Source organism: Trypanosoma rangeli (genome assembly GCF_003719475.1).
Source record: "Trypanosoma rangeli strain AM80 chromosome Unknown Tra_15.4_contig_00003, whole genome shotgun sequence".
Classification (NCBI taxonomy): Eukaryota; Euglenozoa; class Kinetoplastea; order Trypanosomatida; family Trypanosomatidae; genus Trypanosoma; species Trypanosoma rangeli.
Genome location: NW_021705747.1, coordinates 119,260 through 136,081, shown reverse-complemented (window position 1 = coordinate 136,081; position 16,822 = coordinate 119,260). Strand labels below are relative to the sequence as shown.

Here is a 16,822-nt window from a genome sequence, read left to right as displayed (position 1 = left end):
TGGGCACACAACCGTGCGCTCCATAACTCCCATTCCCTCGCCAAAAAGCCCCCTCCACCCGCTCCCCCTCCCCCCAAGACCAGACGTCCACACAAACATGCACAACAGTAAAACAAACAAACAATTGACGTTCTTCCCTTCTCTCCCCCGTCTCGCGCCCGTTATTTCTTCGCTGTTCCCTCTCTATTCTATCCCACATCCCCTTTTTCTCCCCGGCCTCAGGCCACCAAATGCCCTCCCTCACCCAGCCTGCTGCGTCTCGCTGTGTACACGCAGACGCGGTTATATGCACCTACGCGGATGCTCGACGTGTCTTTCATGTAAACGAGTGTCCACATTGCCTCTTCTTCCCCCCCCCCCTCCCCCTCCTCCTCCATCCCTCACACATTTTTGTTTGTCTGTTTCTTTTTTCTCCCACCCCATTGTCGGTTCTTTTTTATTTTCCTTGAGCACAACAAGAATTCCTTTCTCGCTTTGTACTATTTCACATAAGTTCCTCAACTCATCATCACGCTCGCAGCAGCAGAGGCACTCGTGGGCGCCAAGCCCCTACTCAGAAGCACACGAAAAGGCCACGGCCGACAAATGCAGGCGCCAACACACACACACACACACACACACACAAATATTTATACTCTTCACCATCGCTTGAAAAGCATGAGGGACCGGGGGGAACAACAGCAATGCACAAACGGAGCGTGGAGGAGACGAGCCACAGGCGGCAACACTCACACGGGAAACACCGAAGGTAGCAACGATGAGTTAACCCCAAATAAATTAGGAAACAAAAGAAGAAAGGACAGAAGGAGGGTGTATGTGTGTGCCCAGGCAATGATGAGACGCGTGTAGGCTTCACCATGTTTTTATTTTTGCTGTGAAACAGCAAGAAACAAACAGGGCGTTAGAAAGAAAGAAATGAGAAAAAAAAAGAAAAAAGAAAAAGAGAAGGAAAAACAACAAAAAACAACGTGAGTTGCAGAATAATCACCGTCCCCCCTTCCCAGTTTCACCTTTTTTTAAAAAATTTTTTCCTCTCCGCCAAAACGAACAACAATATGAGGCAGCAGCTACAATAACACACTGATGCGTGTATTGCATTTCTTTTTTTTCTTTTTAGTCCGCCTCCTTGTTTTGGGTTGTCTCCAAGACAAGACACACAATCCCCTTCTATTCCAGTGTTTCCTCCTCTCCTCATTATATATAGATATATCGTTTTGTATGCCTTCCGTGGCAGTTTCCCGTTCTTCTAGGCGTTGGGATCCCTGTTATGGATAAATCAGTCCAAGAACACCTGCCATGCGCCAGCCTTGCATACATAGCGGTGTGCATCCGTGCGCCGTGGCGTCCCCCCCCCCCCCCACGCGGGTTCTCGTCTCTAATCATTCCTTCCTGTGCAACGCTGTTGTTGCAAGTGGTGCGCGCCCCGCACCACAACTCCGCACGTTTTTTTTTTTTTTTATTAACGCACACTCATCTCCCCATTTACTTTCTTATTTTGCCTCACTGATCCTTGTTCCAATAATACTTCGCTGTGATTCATTTTTCATCCTTCATTTCTTTTTGCTTTTGCTTTTTCTTTCTCTTTGTTTGTTTTGTTTTTCTTTTGTTTTTGTTTCTTTACCCCCTTTTCGAGTGTTCTTCATTTACTTCTGGCATTGCTGCTCTTCTCATGCACTGTGGGCGTGTCGCCGGGGAACCGGAAGGCGGTCGCAACGAAAACGAAAACACGCACCTTCGCAGACTGCTGCCCTTTTCATTGATGCATCTGCCGCGGTGGGTTGCCCCACACTTCTTGGCCGGAGCACAGTGGTGGCGGGCTCGACAAGTTTCCACCTCCCCCACCACCTCCAGCACCACCACCCGTTGCATTGCCAGCATAATAGGGGTAGTAGTGATTCGATGTCGTGTGTGGTGTGTACCGGTGCCCACCGTATGGGGAACTATAGCCGTGGTACGCATATCCTGTATTGTTGTTGGTGTTACCGTGATATACGCCGCCCCCTTCCCAATACACGGCATTGCCGGGTCCTGCTGGAGGGGCTGCGCCACCCCCACCAGCACCCCCGCCACCTGCTGCTGTCGTCGTCGGAGCCACACCACCGCCCAAATTATGGTACACATAGCCACTATTGCGTTGGCCAGCATGTGGGTTGGGCGAGCTTTGACGAGAAGAATCGCCCCAGTGAGGAGAATAGATTGTTGGCTGGGCTAATACAGAGAGCAGCGGTGGCTGATAACTGCTTGTGGAGTGTGTACTTCCATGATAGGGTGTGTGTGGTGTATTTGTAATGGACCAACTGCCACCCCCGCACCCGCTTAATGGACGGGCGTGTGGAGGGACACCAGAAGATGCGGATGGAGCTCCTGCAGCAACAGCAGCAACCGCGCCGCCAGCACCTTGTTGATACCCTGCTGATCGTTGGTATGAACCCATTGAGATAGATACATCTCGTCTGATGTGGCGAGGCATTACCGGAGTGCACATGGAGGCAAGGCCCTGCGCATTCATGGGTGTAAACGAAAGTGTAGGATTTTGGTGGAATTCAGGCGTGCTAGGTGACGGCTCCAACCCGAGACTACGCAGCGTGGGAATGCCGATTCGAACATACTGCGGCTCCAGGTTGTTGGGATCGTATTCATCCCAAAGGTGCAGTTGACGTCGCCACATATTCAGGTAACGGTCAAATGTACGTTTGCTACAGTCATACTCAGGGCGTGGGGTCATGGGATGCATCGGGTTACGAAACTCACGATCGCAGCGAGAGGGCACGGCTCGAAGGTAGTTACTGTACCCCGCTGTCTCTTTGCCGTACTGCACCTGACGCTGGCGCTGCTTCAGCCGCCGTGACCGCTCTGCTGTGTCTCCCAAATTTATTTCTGATTGAAGAAGTTCCACGCCAGTGTAATTAAGATGCTTTTCCTCCTTCTCAACAAGCTGAAAGGCGGCGGGGCATCGATGCATTTCGGCTCCTGTAAGAGCCCCATAGCCGCCCGCTCGCGCTGTTACGTCCAGGCTCACCATGCGCTTGTTATTTAGCCCCGTACGCGCTGGGGCAGTACACGTAGCTGCGACTACACCTACCGGGGCCGCAGCCATGTTTGATCCACTACTGTTTATCGTGCCCTGTAGCGCCGCTGACGCCACCGCAGTCCCACACAACCGGCCAATCGGACCCACCTGGGAATCACTGCCGTCAAGAGCAGCAATAGGGGACCGCTGCGTGGAGCGACGGAAAAATGACGAGGACACTCCAGCTGCGCTTGGACCAGATGTCCGCGCAATGTCTGCCTTGTACGCCGCCTTGACTGTGACGAGGTTTTCCATGTTAACACCCGCATACCCCTCCAGCTCAGACTCCACACCAAACATGAAGAGCGGCACCTCACGGTACGGCTGGTGTGTCTTCACAATTGGAGACCGCATCTGCTGTGCCGCTGCCGCCGGCACATTGCGTGTCGGGGTGGCTGACGTGGCAAGATCCGCCTTGGGCGAGCCACGTCCGGCTGACCCCTCCCACACAGGGGCCGCACCACCGTTCCCGCCACCACTGCTGACGATGTTGTTCCTTGAGCCTGGCCGTTTACTACTTTCTCCCGCCGGCACAGGCAGCATTGTTGCGTACGCGTGACACTCTTGTTACTGACTTCTCACACCCTCCTTTTGTGGCGGTGGTTTGGTTTTCTCCTCGCCCTCACCTCGCGGAGGTGACTGTTGTTGTTTTTGTTGAAGTCGTGGCGGTCTGACACTTACCGCTGCGCTGCACCCTCTCTTCCCTTTCCTTCACTTTCTCCTCTTGACAAGACTTGGGCGGGCAGAGCAGCACAGAAGATAGTAGCACCCTCCTCCTCGTTTCTTTCTTTCACTCTCTCGCTGTGGTATCCGCGCCTTGCTTCCTCTTAGATGAGCAGCAGCAGCCACACACACACACACACACACACACACGCACGGCGTGGCGGTGTGTGGAGCAGCCAGCGACAGCCGAGAAGTAGAGAAAAAAGAACGGGTAGAGCAAACAAAGAGAATGAGAGAATGCGCAGGTGCACTCCACGCCTGGCCTCACGGCAATGGGTGCATGAGGAAACACAACCACAAAGAAGAAAAACAAACACAACAACGTCACACACACACACACACGAGCACAAAAGGGAAAAGGGCCACGACCGGATTGCAGTAGAGGCTCCATTGCGGGTCCCATTGGACGCTGTGCACGCAAGAATGCCTATAGTCTCTCTTTCTCTCTCCATCATATATATCTGTGCAGGGCAGACGCATCCTACACAAGGTGGCACACGACAGCGGAGACCACACACAACTCAGACAGGTACACACCCGCACGCATCAAGTGCTCAGAAAGAAAGAGACCATAAAAATGACGAGTACGCCAACATCAACACAATAATTTCATTTATCTATTATCATTCGGGTTACCTGGACTAGGATGACGAGTGCCGTTTCATCAGCACTGCGAAGTGCTCTAGATATGGCCATCCTCATCATTGACACACACACACACACATACACACACAGACGTTACTTCATGCCTCCTCCCTCACACACCCTTCACTGCTTCTCCCTCGTCGCCACCGCACGGTGCTTCTCCTTTCCTCACTCTCAGCCGACCACAGGTAACCCCACGCGACGGGGAACCAACAAGCGACACAAGCAAAGAAAAACAAAACAGCAACAATAAAAAAAAAACAGGAAAAACAAAAAAAAACGAGGGTATCTTCCTGTATGTGTATGAGAGTGAAAGGGGGTTAAAACAAAATAAACATATGGAGAGAAACGCCTCAAGAAAGCACACACACACATACCCACACACGCACACAGAAAGAGACAAAAGCAAGAAACCAAATATGTATTTGCAGAACCCACACCCTCTCAGCGAAGCTGGTCTTCTAGGTACTGGTATTCAAATGTAAAGTCTTCTTTTTCTTCTATACGCCATGTGTCCTCGTAGTTGAAAAATATGAACGACCCACGCTCACTCCCCTCCTGGGACTCCTTCATATGACCGTTGCGTTTGAACCATGTGTTGAGTTGTGTGTGGTAGCGAAACGACTGCACCTTGATTTGTTTTGCAGCGTAGTACTGCTGATACGTATTTTGATGATAGTAAAAGATAAAAAAGAGGGTTTCCAACTCAAACTCCCGGTATATGTCAGCTGAGGCTAACGCTGGGAGTACCTGCTGCGGATAATACGAAGGGCAGTCCGTCGGATTTGACGGCTCAAATGGACGCTGTCGATCAACATCTTGTGTGTGCGGCAGGTTCCCTAGAGACATGTCAATCAGTTGCTGCATCATGGCCTTGTCATAGCTGACAGTGGGGTGGCTTGAAGAGGATGAACCAGCGGTTCCTTGCTGTTTGTGTTCCGCCGTTCGTTGCGGTTGTGGAGAAGTGGGAAGTTGCTGCGGTGCCGTAACTGCGGCTGCTGCCGCCGTGGTCGCGACAGGTTGTTCCGCTGCTTGTGACTTGAGCGTCAAAGGAGGTGTGGCGGCAGCACCAGCATTTGTTGTTGTTGTTGTTGCAGAAGCAAGTGATATATCAGGCGTGGCTAAACTTGATGGGCGGCCCTTTTCCCACTCACCCAGACGCGAGAAAGTGCTTGTTGCCTTCGCCATATCTGCTAAAGAACCAGGAACTTTTATGTCCATTGCGTCGTCGCCAAATGTGTCTGTGTTTGCCTTGTCCATCTCATCATCCAGCAGGCCGGCGTTATCCTCCCACGCCTCCGGGGAGGTGTCCCCACCCACAGGTGGCCTTGCTGCTACCGTGGGCGAGGTACCCCCGGCCCTGCTTGCGGTGGTTATTGGGGCGCGGGCTGAGCGCTTTGCCGTCTCCGCCTTGCTGACGGTGAGAGACGCCATCATCTTCTTCACCGCATTCTGCGACGATGCCCGTGTGGTGGTGGGGCTTGACGTCATTGAATTCTTTCGTGCGTCCTGCGTGGCAGCATCGTCCGCCTCTGCACCACTACCACGCGACTTCTCGTAGTGGTTGTCCTCCAGGTCAAATCCACAGTAGATGGTCTCGTCATCGTCGTCGTCATCGCTATTGGTCTCATTCAGCAGGAACCGCTGCACCCGCTCTTCAATGTCGGCCACCTCATCAAGATCGACATCCCCGTTTGTCACTGACTTGAGGAGCTGTTCAAGCTTTCCTAGATGAAACTGAAGCTTCTGCAGCCGCACTAGCCTCGGCGGGCCCCGCCCCCTTGCCGCGCCCATGGTTCCCACGCGTATTGCGTTCCACGTCATACTCGATAATCTCAATCTGCTTGCGTGCGTCCTCCATGGCAGCCTTCAGCCACGCCTCGGTGTGTGCCTGCGGGGTTTTGTGCGGGGAGGCGGCCAACAGTGCCTCCTTGCTGTACGCCTTTGTCTTCGTCTCCCGCTCACACGACTTAAAAACCTCCATTTTTTCCTCAATGCTTTTTTGGTGCAACTCCAGCGCCTTCTTGTCCTTCACCTCCGGGGTGATGATCATCGCCTTGATTGAGTCGCGGAAGCGCTGCAGTTTTTTGATCTCCCTCTTGAGATCGCCCTCAAGTCGTGCCTTTGACTGCGGTGTGTCAGCCTTGAGGAACTTGTTGTATTGCACCTCGTAGCTCTCGATGCCATCCTGCGTGCGCCGCAGCAGGCGATCGATTTCTTGCTGCACCTTTTTACTGTTCGTCATTCCTTCTTACCTCGTTTTTGGTTGTTTCGTTTTGTACGCTGCCCGCGTTGTCCCTGCTGACAGCCTTAACCAAAAAAAAAAAAGCGGACAAATTCTTCGTTGTACCTTTTCGTCGCTCTTCTTTCACTCCCCTTCTTCTGTGACGCCCGCTTCCCTTCTGTCTACGGCCTGCGTGGTCGCCTGCCACCAGACCTCCTTCTGCGAACTTTGGGGGCGGCAGCGGCGCTTACTCCCTTGCTTTTCTTCCGTCCCGCTTCCTGTGATTGCTATTCCCTTGCCGCCAACGCGCGTTCCCCAGTCACAGCGTTGGGTGTGCGTGTGGTATGAGTGCAGCTAGCGACGCGTGCGGCCTGTGGGAGAAAGTTATTCCTTCGTTTTCCTTGTTTTTTTTGCCTTTTTTATTCCTCTCTCTTTTTCTCTTTCTCTCTTTATTAAATAAATATTTCCGTCTTACTCTTGGCGTTGTTTGCTCTTCGTTGAAGTGAAAATGCTTCTGTCCACGCAGAGACGCACAGCCACCGTGTAGGTGTGGGAGTAAACGTGGCGAAAGGTGTGCAGACAGGCAGAGGGAGAAAAAGGAGGAGAAAAAGCAAGAGAGACATATAAAAGCCAAGCCGCTGGCCTCCGCCCAGCAAACATACAACAATGACGCCTGAACCGCGGCAGTAAAGGGAAGGGGAGAGAAACAGAGATAACAGCATAGGTGGAGCGTGCGTGCGCATGTGTGATGAAGGCAGAGGGGCGGCCAGTGCCGCCTGCCTTCCCTCAGCTCCCGTTGGTGACATCCTCCTCCCTTTTTTCTCCTCACGGACACACACAGACAGACGGACATGCGGGGTGGGGGGACTCCTTCGTCAACCCCAATTCTTTATCGTTCCATCCCACGCCGAGGTGACAACACGCGACGGCTCCATTGGGTGCCATACGTGAGAGGCCAGCGTCTGCGTGTGTGCGGGGAAGGAGCGCACCAGCTCGGATGTGAGCCACGACCATATAAAGAGTTTGCCGTGGATGTCGCCACTCGAGAGAAAACGACCGTCCGGGCTAAATGCAAGTTGACAGCGCGTTCCAGAGATGGTGTGACCGCTGAACACACGGTGCCGCAGCAGCTTCACCTGCCCTCCGCCACTGTCAGCGAAGACGAGTGCTTGGTTGTTCAGCGACTGGGCCACCAGCATGTCCTCCGTCGGGTGATGTGCGACGTGCGTGATGGCATGCATGGAGACATCCGCAATTTGTTTAATTTGCACCGGGACGCGAAAATCCCACGTGCGAAGCGTCTTGTCCTCCGCCGTCGTCAGCAGCTTCTTCCCCCCGCTCAACAAGGTGAGGTTAAAGATGGTGCCCATGTGCCCCGTGTACTCCCGCTGGTACTTCTGCGAGCTTGCCCGCACGTCATACAACACTATTTTGCGATCGAGGGCGGCGAGGATGAGGGAGGCGGTGTCAAACGGGTGGTGCAGGTGCTGCACACATGGAAGTCCCTCTGTGTTGGTCAGGACGTTGCGGCAGACCCCCTGTTCCACATCCCACAGCGCCACAGTCCCATCAACAGAGCCGGTGGACATGGTGGCGGCGTCCGGCGTTACCTCCAACGACTTCACCGGCTGGGTGTGGGCCACGAACGTCGCGATACACTTCCGCGACGCCATCGCCTCGTACAGCCTTACCTCCCCCTTTAGGTCTGCTGCAAATAACAAATGCCCCACAGGAGGAACCCACTGCAGCTGCTGAATACCGGCAGCGTGCTTGCTCCAGCCACCCTTCATCTGTCGCGGCGGCCGACACTCATGTTCACGGGACTCCAATGCGGTGAGCAGCGAGGGCGGGGGTTGCAGGAACGATCGCCCCAAGTAGTCAGTGCGCACAAATAAGGAATCAAACTGCACATGCGGGGTAAGGGAGGAGGACGGGGATGCTGTCTCATTTTTTTCCTCCTTCTGGTTTCCCACAGCGGCGGCTTGGCGCGAGTCGGGAGGAAGACTGCGGGGTCGCTTTTGCGCCGCTTTCCCCCCCCACCTTTCCTCTTCTTGTTGTTGCTGCTGCTTTTCCGGCGGCACTGCAGCTCCATCGTCTGCTGTCAGGTCTGCTGGAGGTGGCGGGTACGTACGCATGACGTCCTCTGGTGTGGCCGCCAGGTGCAGCAGGAGATCATCATTATCTTCTGGCGGAGGCGGTGGCGTGTTGCCAGGTGCCACGTCTCCTAACTGACGAGCCACACGCTGCAGAACATCGGCCCTGACGCGTGGGGCGGGGTCGTAGTACATGACCTGTTTGCATGCATGCATGCGTGGTAAAGTACAAATATATTGTGTGTATGGGTGGGGTGGGGTGTGTGAAAAACGGTGACAAGTAGTGAAAATCAAAAATAGGAAGGCAATACATAAAAGCACACAGACTGTGGGCAAGTTGGACCGCACGGTTATTTGCTACCGTCAAGCATTGCACCCCCCTCTTTACGCGCGTTCTTTCTTCTTTCGTTATCTGCGCGGAAAAAGTGAATATGTAAGCATGCATGTTTATATACACACATCCACTGGGATGCCACATGCCATGTGAACGAACACCCCAGTGGAAACACATGCACGCTCACACAAATGTGAAACCGCTAGATGCAAACTCAGGTGATTTCGCACTGAGTATGCATCGCTGTTGACGCCTCTCCTGCCTCTTCCTCTTCGCTCTCTCCCTTCCCTTAAATTCCTTTTTCCCCATCCACTTGGACTTCTCCTTCCCTGCCCACCATGCGGCCTCTACTTCGCATCCAACTTTGGGCATATGGTTGTGTGGTGCCCCCTCCCCCTTCACTGCTTGATGCCCGTCTTCTTATGTGTCCGCGAGCGGTCAATGAGGAAGTCGTACCAATTGTCTTCTGGATTCGTATCTAACGGTCGAAACAGCGGCAGAAGAATCTCGCGGCCCACGCGACAATTCTCGCATGTGTACAGGAGCTGCTTGATGCCATCCTCATCCTTGGTTGGCAGCTTCTGCACCTCCTTCGTCAGGGAACAGGTGTAGTAGTGGCAGTCCATGCACTGCAGGCACCTGTTGCTCTGGTGCAGATCGCGTGAGGTGAGCACCACTCGGCTGCCGTCCTTGCAATGTGGACACTTCCACACACGGTAAAAGGCGCACCCATTGACGTGCTCTAAGTACTGTCCATGCGCCATCACATCCTGCATCGTCTTATCATCCCGCACACGCGACATCAGACCGTGACACTTGGGGCAGAGCGTGTCAAGCAGCTGGTTCACCAGCACCACGCTGCAGAAGAGAAATAAGAGGGAACCCCACAAAAGGTACGGAACTATGTAGAGGCCATACGACAGGGTCTTGCCAGCGAAGCGTACCTTGTTTCGGGTAGGCATGGAGAGTAGACCGCGCTGCCACAATGGCCGCATTTCCTGCGCCTGTCGTGCAATGGCGTACACGAGCTGCACCGTCGCATAGCTTGGTTTCCCTTCCTGTACGAGCGGTTGAAATATCTCCCGCACCGCAGGCTCAAGAAACTGTGTGTCAAAGTACTCCTCAATGGCAGAGCTTGCGACAAGGTGTACACTCGCCTCGCGCTGGGCAATAACCAGCAGCAGGCCATTCCCCGTGGGCTCGCCTATGCCCCAGTCAAACATTATGGAGTTGGCAAAGGCCTTCACGGTGGTGTAGCCAACAGTCGGCACCAGCACCACGTACATGTCGACCTCGCACAACGCCTGCATCTTGTCGATCGCCTGCTCAATCTCCATGCGATCCTCTGAGGTTAACAGGCCGCAGAGATCCGTCACCCGCTTCTTGGCGTACTTCGGCACCAGCTCCCAGGGCCGATTCGTCTTGCGGTAGTGAATCTCGTCAAAGGTCTGGATCTTCTCAAAGGACGCTACAATCTCCTTGTTGGTGCGCTTCCGACCGGCTTTGATATCCTCCGCCAGGTCGCGGCTATGCCCGAGCTTGGAAAGCGACGAGAGAAGCTCCACGCCAGCGCCACGTCGCGCCACAAGCAATGCAGAAGCAAACCGAGACGTGTCACAAGCCCCTTTCGCGAGGGGCATAACGCTCACACCACCAGCAGCACTAAAAGGACCAAAACGACTAACGCTGCATAACCGGCGAAAACTACAGCAGGTGCAGCTAGGGAGGGCGCGATCCCGTGGGATGCTCGCAGCCGCAGCACGGACGCCCAACCACGCCCACCGCATAGGTTCCCCGCGATAACAACAAGAATACGTTCTTCTATTCTTCAAAACCAAGACACAACGCCAGTCATGGTGATAATGATGCAAAAAAGAACACAATAATAATAAATAAAAAACAAGAGAAATAAATAGGAACATGGGGATGCGGTAGAACAAGGCAACAAGCGCGGTGAGACCTCTCTCAATAATCATTCACCCCCACACTCCCTTTTCTCTTTTGGAACGAAACACCCACAACGCCTCGTCTCACACCAAATCCGCCTTGCTGCACGCAGGGGGTTGGTCTGTCACACCCACCTCATCTACCCCACCGCCATAGTGCGGGAACATCAACTCCTCTGCATGAGGTGACTGCCGCTCCATCGCTTGCACCTCAAGCTCCACGCGGCAAAGCTCAAGGTTGGTTCGGGCAGTCACCTGCTGGTAGAGGCTCAGCACCCGCTGCAGGCGGGATTGTAGGCGCCACGCACGCTCCCCATTGCGCCTACAAAGCGCATGCAGTTCGCCAGGATCATCCGTCTTAGTCCCCATCGTCGTCCCATTACCGTCACCATTATTCTCATGGATGTTTTCGCCTCCCCCATCGTCGTTGGACGCAGTGGCGTGGAAAATGCGGCCGCACACGTCCGCAATGTTCTCGAACTGCGGTTGCAGGCGCAACCATGCCTGTGAGGCCCGCTTCCGCAGGTCGCGGAAGTCCTCCTTGTGACGACGAAGCTGCTGATGCAGCCAGACGATGCGGCGAACCGCCGCCTCCTGCGCCGCCACTCCACCGCTGTTGCAGCCGCCGTGCTTGAGCCCATCGGTAAATGCGCGGTGACCGAACTTCGCGTACACGTCGCAGCCGTCACTGCGCAGGTGTGACGCGGCGGCACCCTCCACATCGATGAAGAATTCCTGCCGCAGCTCCCGCATGGAAGTATCCACGTTGCGCACCATTTCTTGCAACTCCTTCCGCTCACTCAGCTGCGCACGCAGGGCATCGACACGGTGCTGCATCCGCAGCGGCGGCCACGAGAGAAGAGGGTTGGGTTGCAAGGAGGCCAGCACATCCTCCCCCGCCACATGTAACACCTCCTCCTTTTCACTGTCACCGTGGCGATGGTGCTGTTGATTGTACGCCTCCGCCTCCTGCAGTATCAGCGCCAGCCGCTGCGAGAGACGATCCAGCACGTCACGGTAACACGCAGTGCCGGCAGTCAACATCTTTCCCACACGTATGCGCCCAACCTCCAGGGACGCTCTGACGCCCTCCCTTCCTCCCTCTATGCGTGTACGCACGAGCACCAGAGACACATCAGGGCGAAATAAGAGAGCGGCCACAACAGTGAAAGATCGGGAGAACAACAAACCTGTCATTACCGTACACATTTTTGTTTTGTTTTTCCACCCACCACCATCGCTTTTTATACTCCTTCGTTGGGGCGTTGACTCACACAAGTTTACACCCTCGTTCAGTCCACTCCACGCGCTCGGCCACATAAATAATTAACGGAAAGACAATAGCAACAATCTCCTTCCCTCCCCCAACACATACACATAAAACACGATAAAGGCAGAGATACATCCAAATGTAAATATATAAAGGCAAATCTAACAATCATACGAGCCTCACTTGAATGACTTCCCATGCACCTTCAAATCCTTCACGCGAAAGCCTGACGCAGTCATACCACCAAACACGCAACGCACCTTGTCAATGGGAAACAGACGGGTATTGGCGAGGACATTCATCGTCTGAACACCTTTCATGTCCCGCAGTTCGCCGCTGCCGACGGACAAAAAACCCGTTCCATGTGCATGCTTCACCTCTACCTCGTACGAGGTAGCGCCCATGCCGTCCCCCGGTGTCACCACCGTGATGCAAGAAAGACTAATAGGGTTAGGGAACTCAAAAACCACCATGTTGTTATCGGCCGTGCATAGTGGATTGCCCAACGTCTCCCTCGCATCAAGATTTAGATTGCTTCTAACATCCTGCCTCGGCGACCCACTTTTTTGATCCAGTGTGATGGCACAGCCCTCTGCCGCCGATGCCATCGTAAATTGCAGCAACTTCTCATCCCCACCGTCATCATATTCCGTGTGGGCCACGGCGCTTGGGACCCGCCCCTGCACCGCCCATGAAGACGTTGATTTAAAACTGTCACGCCGTTGCCGAGACGTCACCTTCGCGGTGTATGCCGTATTCGGCGTCTTGTTGTTGTTGTTGCTGCTGCTGCCCCTGCTCCCGTTGCTGCCGTTAAAACGGTGTAAAGAAGCGCGAGTTGCAGTTCGAAGTCTGGGACTGACCGCGTAAGAGGAAGAGGACATGGGTGACCTTGCCAGCATCCGTGAAGGTTCGCTTCCCTCCTCGTTGCCGCCGGACACATGCCTTCCCCTCCTCTCAGCGGCCCTGCCGCCGATAAAACTATTGATGAGGCCGCTGCCGCTGTTACTGCGTAGCTTCTGCGACGAGCATTGCCCCCGCATCATTGCCGCACGTGTGGTGTGAAACGCACGCCTCGATGTACCTTGACGTCTATTGGAAGTCGCAGTAGGGAAATTACCGGTGGTAGCAGAGCCCTGCGGCACGTACACCACCGCTTCCCGGCTCGAAAACAACACCTTTGGAAACGCCACAACACGTACCTCCCGTGTCGCATCGGCTGCAAGGCTTAGTGGCCCTGTGTAGAGCGGTGACGCGGGTGTCGGTGTCGTTCCGTCTAGCGTGTAGCGGTAATCCGCCGTTTGGTGTGGAGACGCGAGGTAGACGGTGGTGTCGTGTGCGGAGTAGACAATCCGCGGCGTGTCCAGCACGGCTGGCACCTCGTACGTGACGACGGGGGAGGCAAAGTCACCGGCAGCAAAGGAAGCGAGGCGAATGACAGGTGGGGGCGGTACAGCACTTCGCCACGACCCCCATGGGGCGTCAACCGATGATGCTGTGTCCAATGCGATAGGATGCACGTATAACATCGAGGTCTTCGTGGGTTGTGTGCCGTCCAGCGTGTAGCGAACCTCGCGGTGTGCAACAGCCGTGTCACCCGGCGCCGCTACTAACACAAATCGTCGCCAGACAGCGTCAAAGTAACCACTAGGCGGTCTTAACGTACTAGGCACCTCAACTTCCAAGACGTCACTGGAGTGGGCACAACGGGCCATGCCACAAATGTGGAGTACAGTTCCCGGCTGTTTGCAGTACGGCCGCAGATCAACGACACCGTCGTGTGGAACTTGCACGGATGACGCGTGCCAGCGTGGATCTGTTCCATCAAATGTCATGACATACGTGATGCCTGGCGTCACGTGCAGCCGAAGTTTCATCGTTTCTAGATCCACCTTTCCATCTGGCCTTGGAACTTTTAAGTGACATCGCAGCATCTGCTGCTTCGCCGCGGCAAGGAACGAGACGGCCGCAGCCCCCGCCTCCGTCGTGAGAGAGTGCTGGAAGGCGTGTGTCACATGTATGCACTGCGTCACGAGTGAACGGGCATGGTGAAGGTTGCCGGAAAGGATCTCCACATACTTGCTGGCCCCCATTGCCTGGGCCAGCTGTACCGCCTCCGTGTGCGATACAAGTGGAGTGTGCCCCGCCGTGGGCGTCCGCCTCGTCTCTGCGGCAAGCCCCACGACGACGACAGGCGTGACGGGCCACCGTACGACGTGGCAGGTGTCGGCAAGATCCTGCGCGAGTACTGTAAAGGCCCTTCCCACCTCCTCCCTCCACCACCGCTGACGCAGGGCGTCCAACGTGTCGCGGTTGCCAACACTGAAGCACAACAAAATAACGTCGCTGGCAAGGCACAACTCGCCGCGGAGAGAGGCGGTCACGTCTGCCACACCTGGCACGAGCACCTTCACCCGTGGGAAGGCGGTGCGAGTAGCGCAGCCTCCACTCTCATTGTCACGGGGTTCCACGTCGTCGTTGTCGTCATCAGCCGCGGCGCCGAGTCCAAACACCAACGGCTCTTGGCGGGGGCTTCCCCAGCCGCCATGAAGCAGCAAGGCCGCCAGCCCCAGTTTGTCGTCCGTCTCGTCGCCAAGGACGAGAAGACGCAGGGAATGACACGAGGGCCCGTCATCACCCTTCGTGATGGCGTTGACGCACGCCGGGCGTTCTCTACCGGCGAGGTACGCACGGCGCTGCCGGTGCAGGTGCAGCGCAATCACGTCCGCGGGCGAGAGGTGCAGCGCCTCTCCGTCCTGGCGAACAAAGCACTCGAGCTCCTCGAGCGTCATGTCGCTTATGTGGTGAAGCGCCATGAATGTAGCAGTGGCACTACCCCTGTCGTCTGCGCCGCGCAAGGAGAGGCACACAGAAAGGGTACGGTGGAGAAGCGGAGGGAAAAAAAATAAACCAACAAAAAGCGATATCCACGCACACGGGCACATACAGAACAAAAACCTCAACGCCGCAAAACAACGAGGAACAAAAACACAAATGCAGAGAGAAGCCACAAACGCGCCCATCACACCTTCACTAATTCATCACCCCGCCCCCTCTCCTTGTCCGGTGTCGTGGCGGTTGGCGTTGCGCGCCATTCATTCGCTGGTTGTATCCTGCACTTTGCAGGGGACTCCGTTCTCTCATATCCACTCCATCGTTGCTGCGCGTACCCTCCTACCGTTGCGGAGGGTTGATACTCCCAACGTGCCTATACGCCCCATGCGAGCGGCATCAGTAATCATACGCGCCATCCGCCTCGGTCGCGTCAAACGACAGCACAAACGCGGTGAGTCCCAATAACACCTCGGAGACTAAAGAGAGAAAAAACGCCCCGAAACTGATGGTGCCAACATGATACAGCACGCAACTCATCGCAGGACTGCCTACAACGAGGGCGCCCCCGAGAAAGAGGCCAAGGCCGTCCATCAGGCTCTCTTCCGAGAAATTCCCCTGTCGTCGGCCGCACAGCACAAACGGCACTGGGGCGACGATGGAAATCATGAAGGGCAGCAGCGGCCACGCGTTGCTGTCGACGACAATTGTGCATGCAAGAATGGCGAAAAGAAACGCCACCACCAATAGGCAGGCGGCAAACACCAACACCCGCAGCGACGCCATTTCCCTACCAATACAATTTATATATATGAACAAGTTTTGTTTTTGTTTTTGTGTCCCCCACTCCGCCTACCTTATTCCTCTGAAAGTGCAAAAAACGTTGTTGCAGCGGACGCCCCTATTGGACTGTCCAGCTCGTACGGCGCTTGCGACTAAAAATGCAATAATATATATATGCCTACTTGTGGGCTGCGGGAGGCGTTCAACTCGTGCGAGCGCACGACAAAAAAGGAGAAATCAAAATCGGCGGAAACCAAAAGAAAAAAAACACACACACAGCCATCATGAGAACCATCATCGTGGCACATGGCGGAGGCCAACCGCGGTGCCGCCCGCTACTCCTCCACCCCCACCCCCCCGCCCGGGCACATATCGACCCCACACATGAAGGAAAAGAGCCCCGCGTGAAGAAAGAGAGGGTTACACACACGCGAGTGGCGATATCGATGTACAACACTGCATAAAAAACGCGACCTGCATTACTGCAAGGCGAACAGATTTAAAAAACGAGGAAAAACAAACAAACAACAAACAACAGCAGAAACGCACGCATAGTAAGAAACGCAAAAATATTTATATTTTTTTAAAAAATATTAAAATATTACAACAAAGCCATGGACGAACAAAGGCCCCACAAATAAATTAATAAATATATATATATTAAAAGGAAACACACACACAACCTGCATTAATCAGCACCCTCAAGAAGATACCGCTCGAGGTGCTTGCGGAAGTATGCCGGGTTCAGAGGCTCCCCCGTGGCTTGGGTTAAAAGCTCCTCTGTTGTGAAGATGGAGCCGTGCTGCCATATTTTTTCCCGCTGCTTCTCAAGAATGGGGCGGAGTTCGCCCTTGCGGATGCAGTCGTCCACCACATCCTCCCCGAGATCCCGCCGGATGGAGGCC

General features: G+C 54.7%; 8 protein-coding genes and 1 pseudogene across 8 annotated transcripts, besides 12 other annotated features; all 9 read right to left on the bottom strand.

Moving 5' to 3' along the window:
* Positions 1 to 88: 88 nt before the first annotated feature.
* Positions 89 to 124: a microsatellite.
* A 216-nt stretch (positions 125 to 340) lies between these two features.
* Positions 341 to 379: a sequence feature (GA-rich).
* Positions 380 to 597: 218 nt separating this feature from the next.
* Positions 598 to 624: a microsatellite.
* A 281-nt stretch (positions 625 to 905) lies between these two features.
* Positions 906 to 967: a microsatellite.
* Positions 968 to 1,549: 582 nt separating this feature from the next.
* Positions 1,550 to 1,619: a sequence feature (A-rich).
* A 134-nt stretch (positions 1,620 to 1,753) lies between these two features.
* TraAM80_00233 (uncharacterized protein) lies at positions 1,754 to 3,613 on the bottom strand (the record flags this gene model as incomplete). The annotated part of the gene is made up of 1 exon (XM_029377317.1): positions 1,754 to 3,613. One exon carries the CDS (start codon positions 3,611 to 3,613, stop codon positions 1,754 to 1,756), a length of 1,860 nt encoding a protein of 619 aa, XP_029242913.1.
* Positions 3,614 to 3,916: 303 nt separating this feature from the next.
* Positions 3,917 to 3,943: a microsatellite.
* A 138-nt stretch (positions 3,944 to 4,081) lies between these two features.
* Positions 4,082 to 4,135: a microsatellite.
* A 365-nt stretch (positions 4,136 to 4,500) lies between these two features.
* Positions 4,501 to 4,530: a microsatellite.
* A 270-nt stretch (positions 4,531 to 4,800) lies between these two features.
* Positions 4,801 to 4,830: a microsatellite.
* Positions 4,831 to 4,882: 52 nt separating this feature from the next.
* Positions 4,883 to 5,929, bottom strand: TraAM80_00232 (NOT5 protein (NOT5); the record flags this gene model as incomplete). Its single annotated transcript, XM_029377316.1, has 1 exon — positions 4,883 to 5,929. The coding sequence occupies one exon, from the start codon at positions 5,927 to 5,929 to the stop codon at positions 4,883 to 4,885; it is 1,047 nt and encodes a 348-aa protein (XP_029242912.1).
* Positions 5,930 to 6,032: 103 nt separating this feature from the next.
* Positions 6,033 to 6,056: a microsatellite.
* Positions 6,057 to 6,155: 99 nt separating this feature from the next.
* On the bottom strand, positions 6,156 to 6,683 carry TraAM80_00231 (CCR4-NOT transcription complex subunit 3; the record flags this gene model as incomplete). The annotated part of the gene is made up of 1 exon (XM_029377315.1): positions 6,156 to 6,683. The coding sequence occupies one exon, from the start codon at positions 6,681 to 6,683 to the stop codon at positions 6,156 to 6,158; it is 528 nt and encodes a 175-aa protein (XP_029242911.1).
* Positions 6,684 to 7,087: 404 nt separating this feature from the next.
* Positions 7,088 to 7,111: a microsatellite.
* Positions 7,112 to 7,537: 426 nt separating this feature from the next.
* Positions 7,538 to 8,971, bottom strand: TraAM80_00230 (Pre-mRNA-processing factor 17; the record flags this gene model as incomplete). Its single annotated transcript, XM_029377314.1, has 1 exon — positions 7,538 to 8,971. One exon carries the CDS (start codon positions 8,969 to 8,971, stop codon positions 7,538 to 7,540), a length of 1,434 nt encoding a protein of 477 aa, XP_029242910.1.
* A 516-nt stretch (positions 8,972 to 9,487) lies between these two features.
* Positions 9,488 to 10,876, bottom strand: TraAM80_00229 (uncharacterized protein; the record flags this gene model as incomplete). The annotated part of the gene is made up of 1 exon (XM_029377313.1): positions 9,488 to 10,876. The coding sequence occupies one exon, from the start codon at positions 10,874 to 10,876 to the stop codon at positions 9,488 to 9,490; it is 1,389 nt and encodes a 462-aa protein (XP_029242909.1).
* An 82-nt stretch (positions 10,877 to 10,958) lies between these two features.
* Positions 10,959 to 11,004: a microsatellite.
* Positions 11,005 to 11,119: 115 nt separating this feature from the next.
* Positions 11,120 to 12,232, bottom strand: TraAM80_00228 (putative actin-like protein; the record flags this gene model as incomplete). The annotated part of the gene is made up of 1 exon (XM_029377312.1): positions 11,120 to 12,232. One exon carries the CDS (start codon positions 12,230 to 12,232, stop codon positions 11,120 to 11,122), a length of 1,113 nt encoding a protein of 370 aa, XP_029242908.1.
* A 252-nt stretch (positions 12,233 to 12,484) lies between these two features.
* Positions 12,485 to 15,118, bottom strand: TraAM80_00227 (putative ras-related GTP-binding protein; the record flags this gene model as incomplete). Its single annotated transcript, XM_029377311.1, has 1 exon — positions 12,485 to 15,118. The coding sequence occupies one exon, from the start codon at positions 15,116 to 15,118 to the stop codon at positions 12,485 to 12,487; it is 2,634 nt and encodes an 877-aa protein (XP_029242907.1).
* A 415-nt stretch (positions 15,119 to 15,533) lies between these two features.
* On the bottom strand, positions 15,534 to 15,920 carry TraAM80_00226 (uncharacterized protein; the record flags this gene model as incomplete). The annotated part of the gene is made up of 1 exon (XM_029377310.1): positions 15,534 to 15,920. One exon carries the CDS (start codon positions 15,918 to 15,920, stop codon positions 15,534 to 15,536), a length of 387 nt encoding a protein of 128 aa, XP_029242906.1.
* Positions 15,921 to 16,144: 224 nt separating this feature from the next.
* On the bottom strand, positions 16,145 to 16,596 carry TraAM80_00225 (hypothetical protein; annotated as a pseudogene).
* Between the last annotated feature and the right edge of the window lie 226 nt (positions 16,597 to 16,822).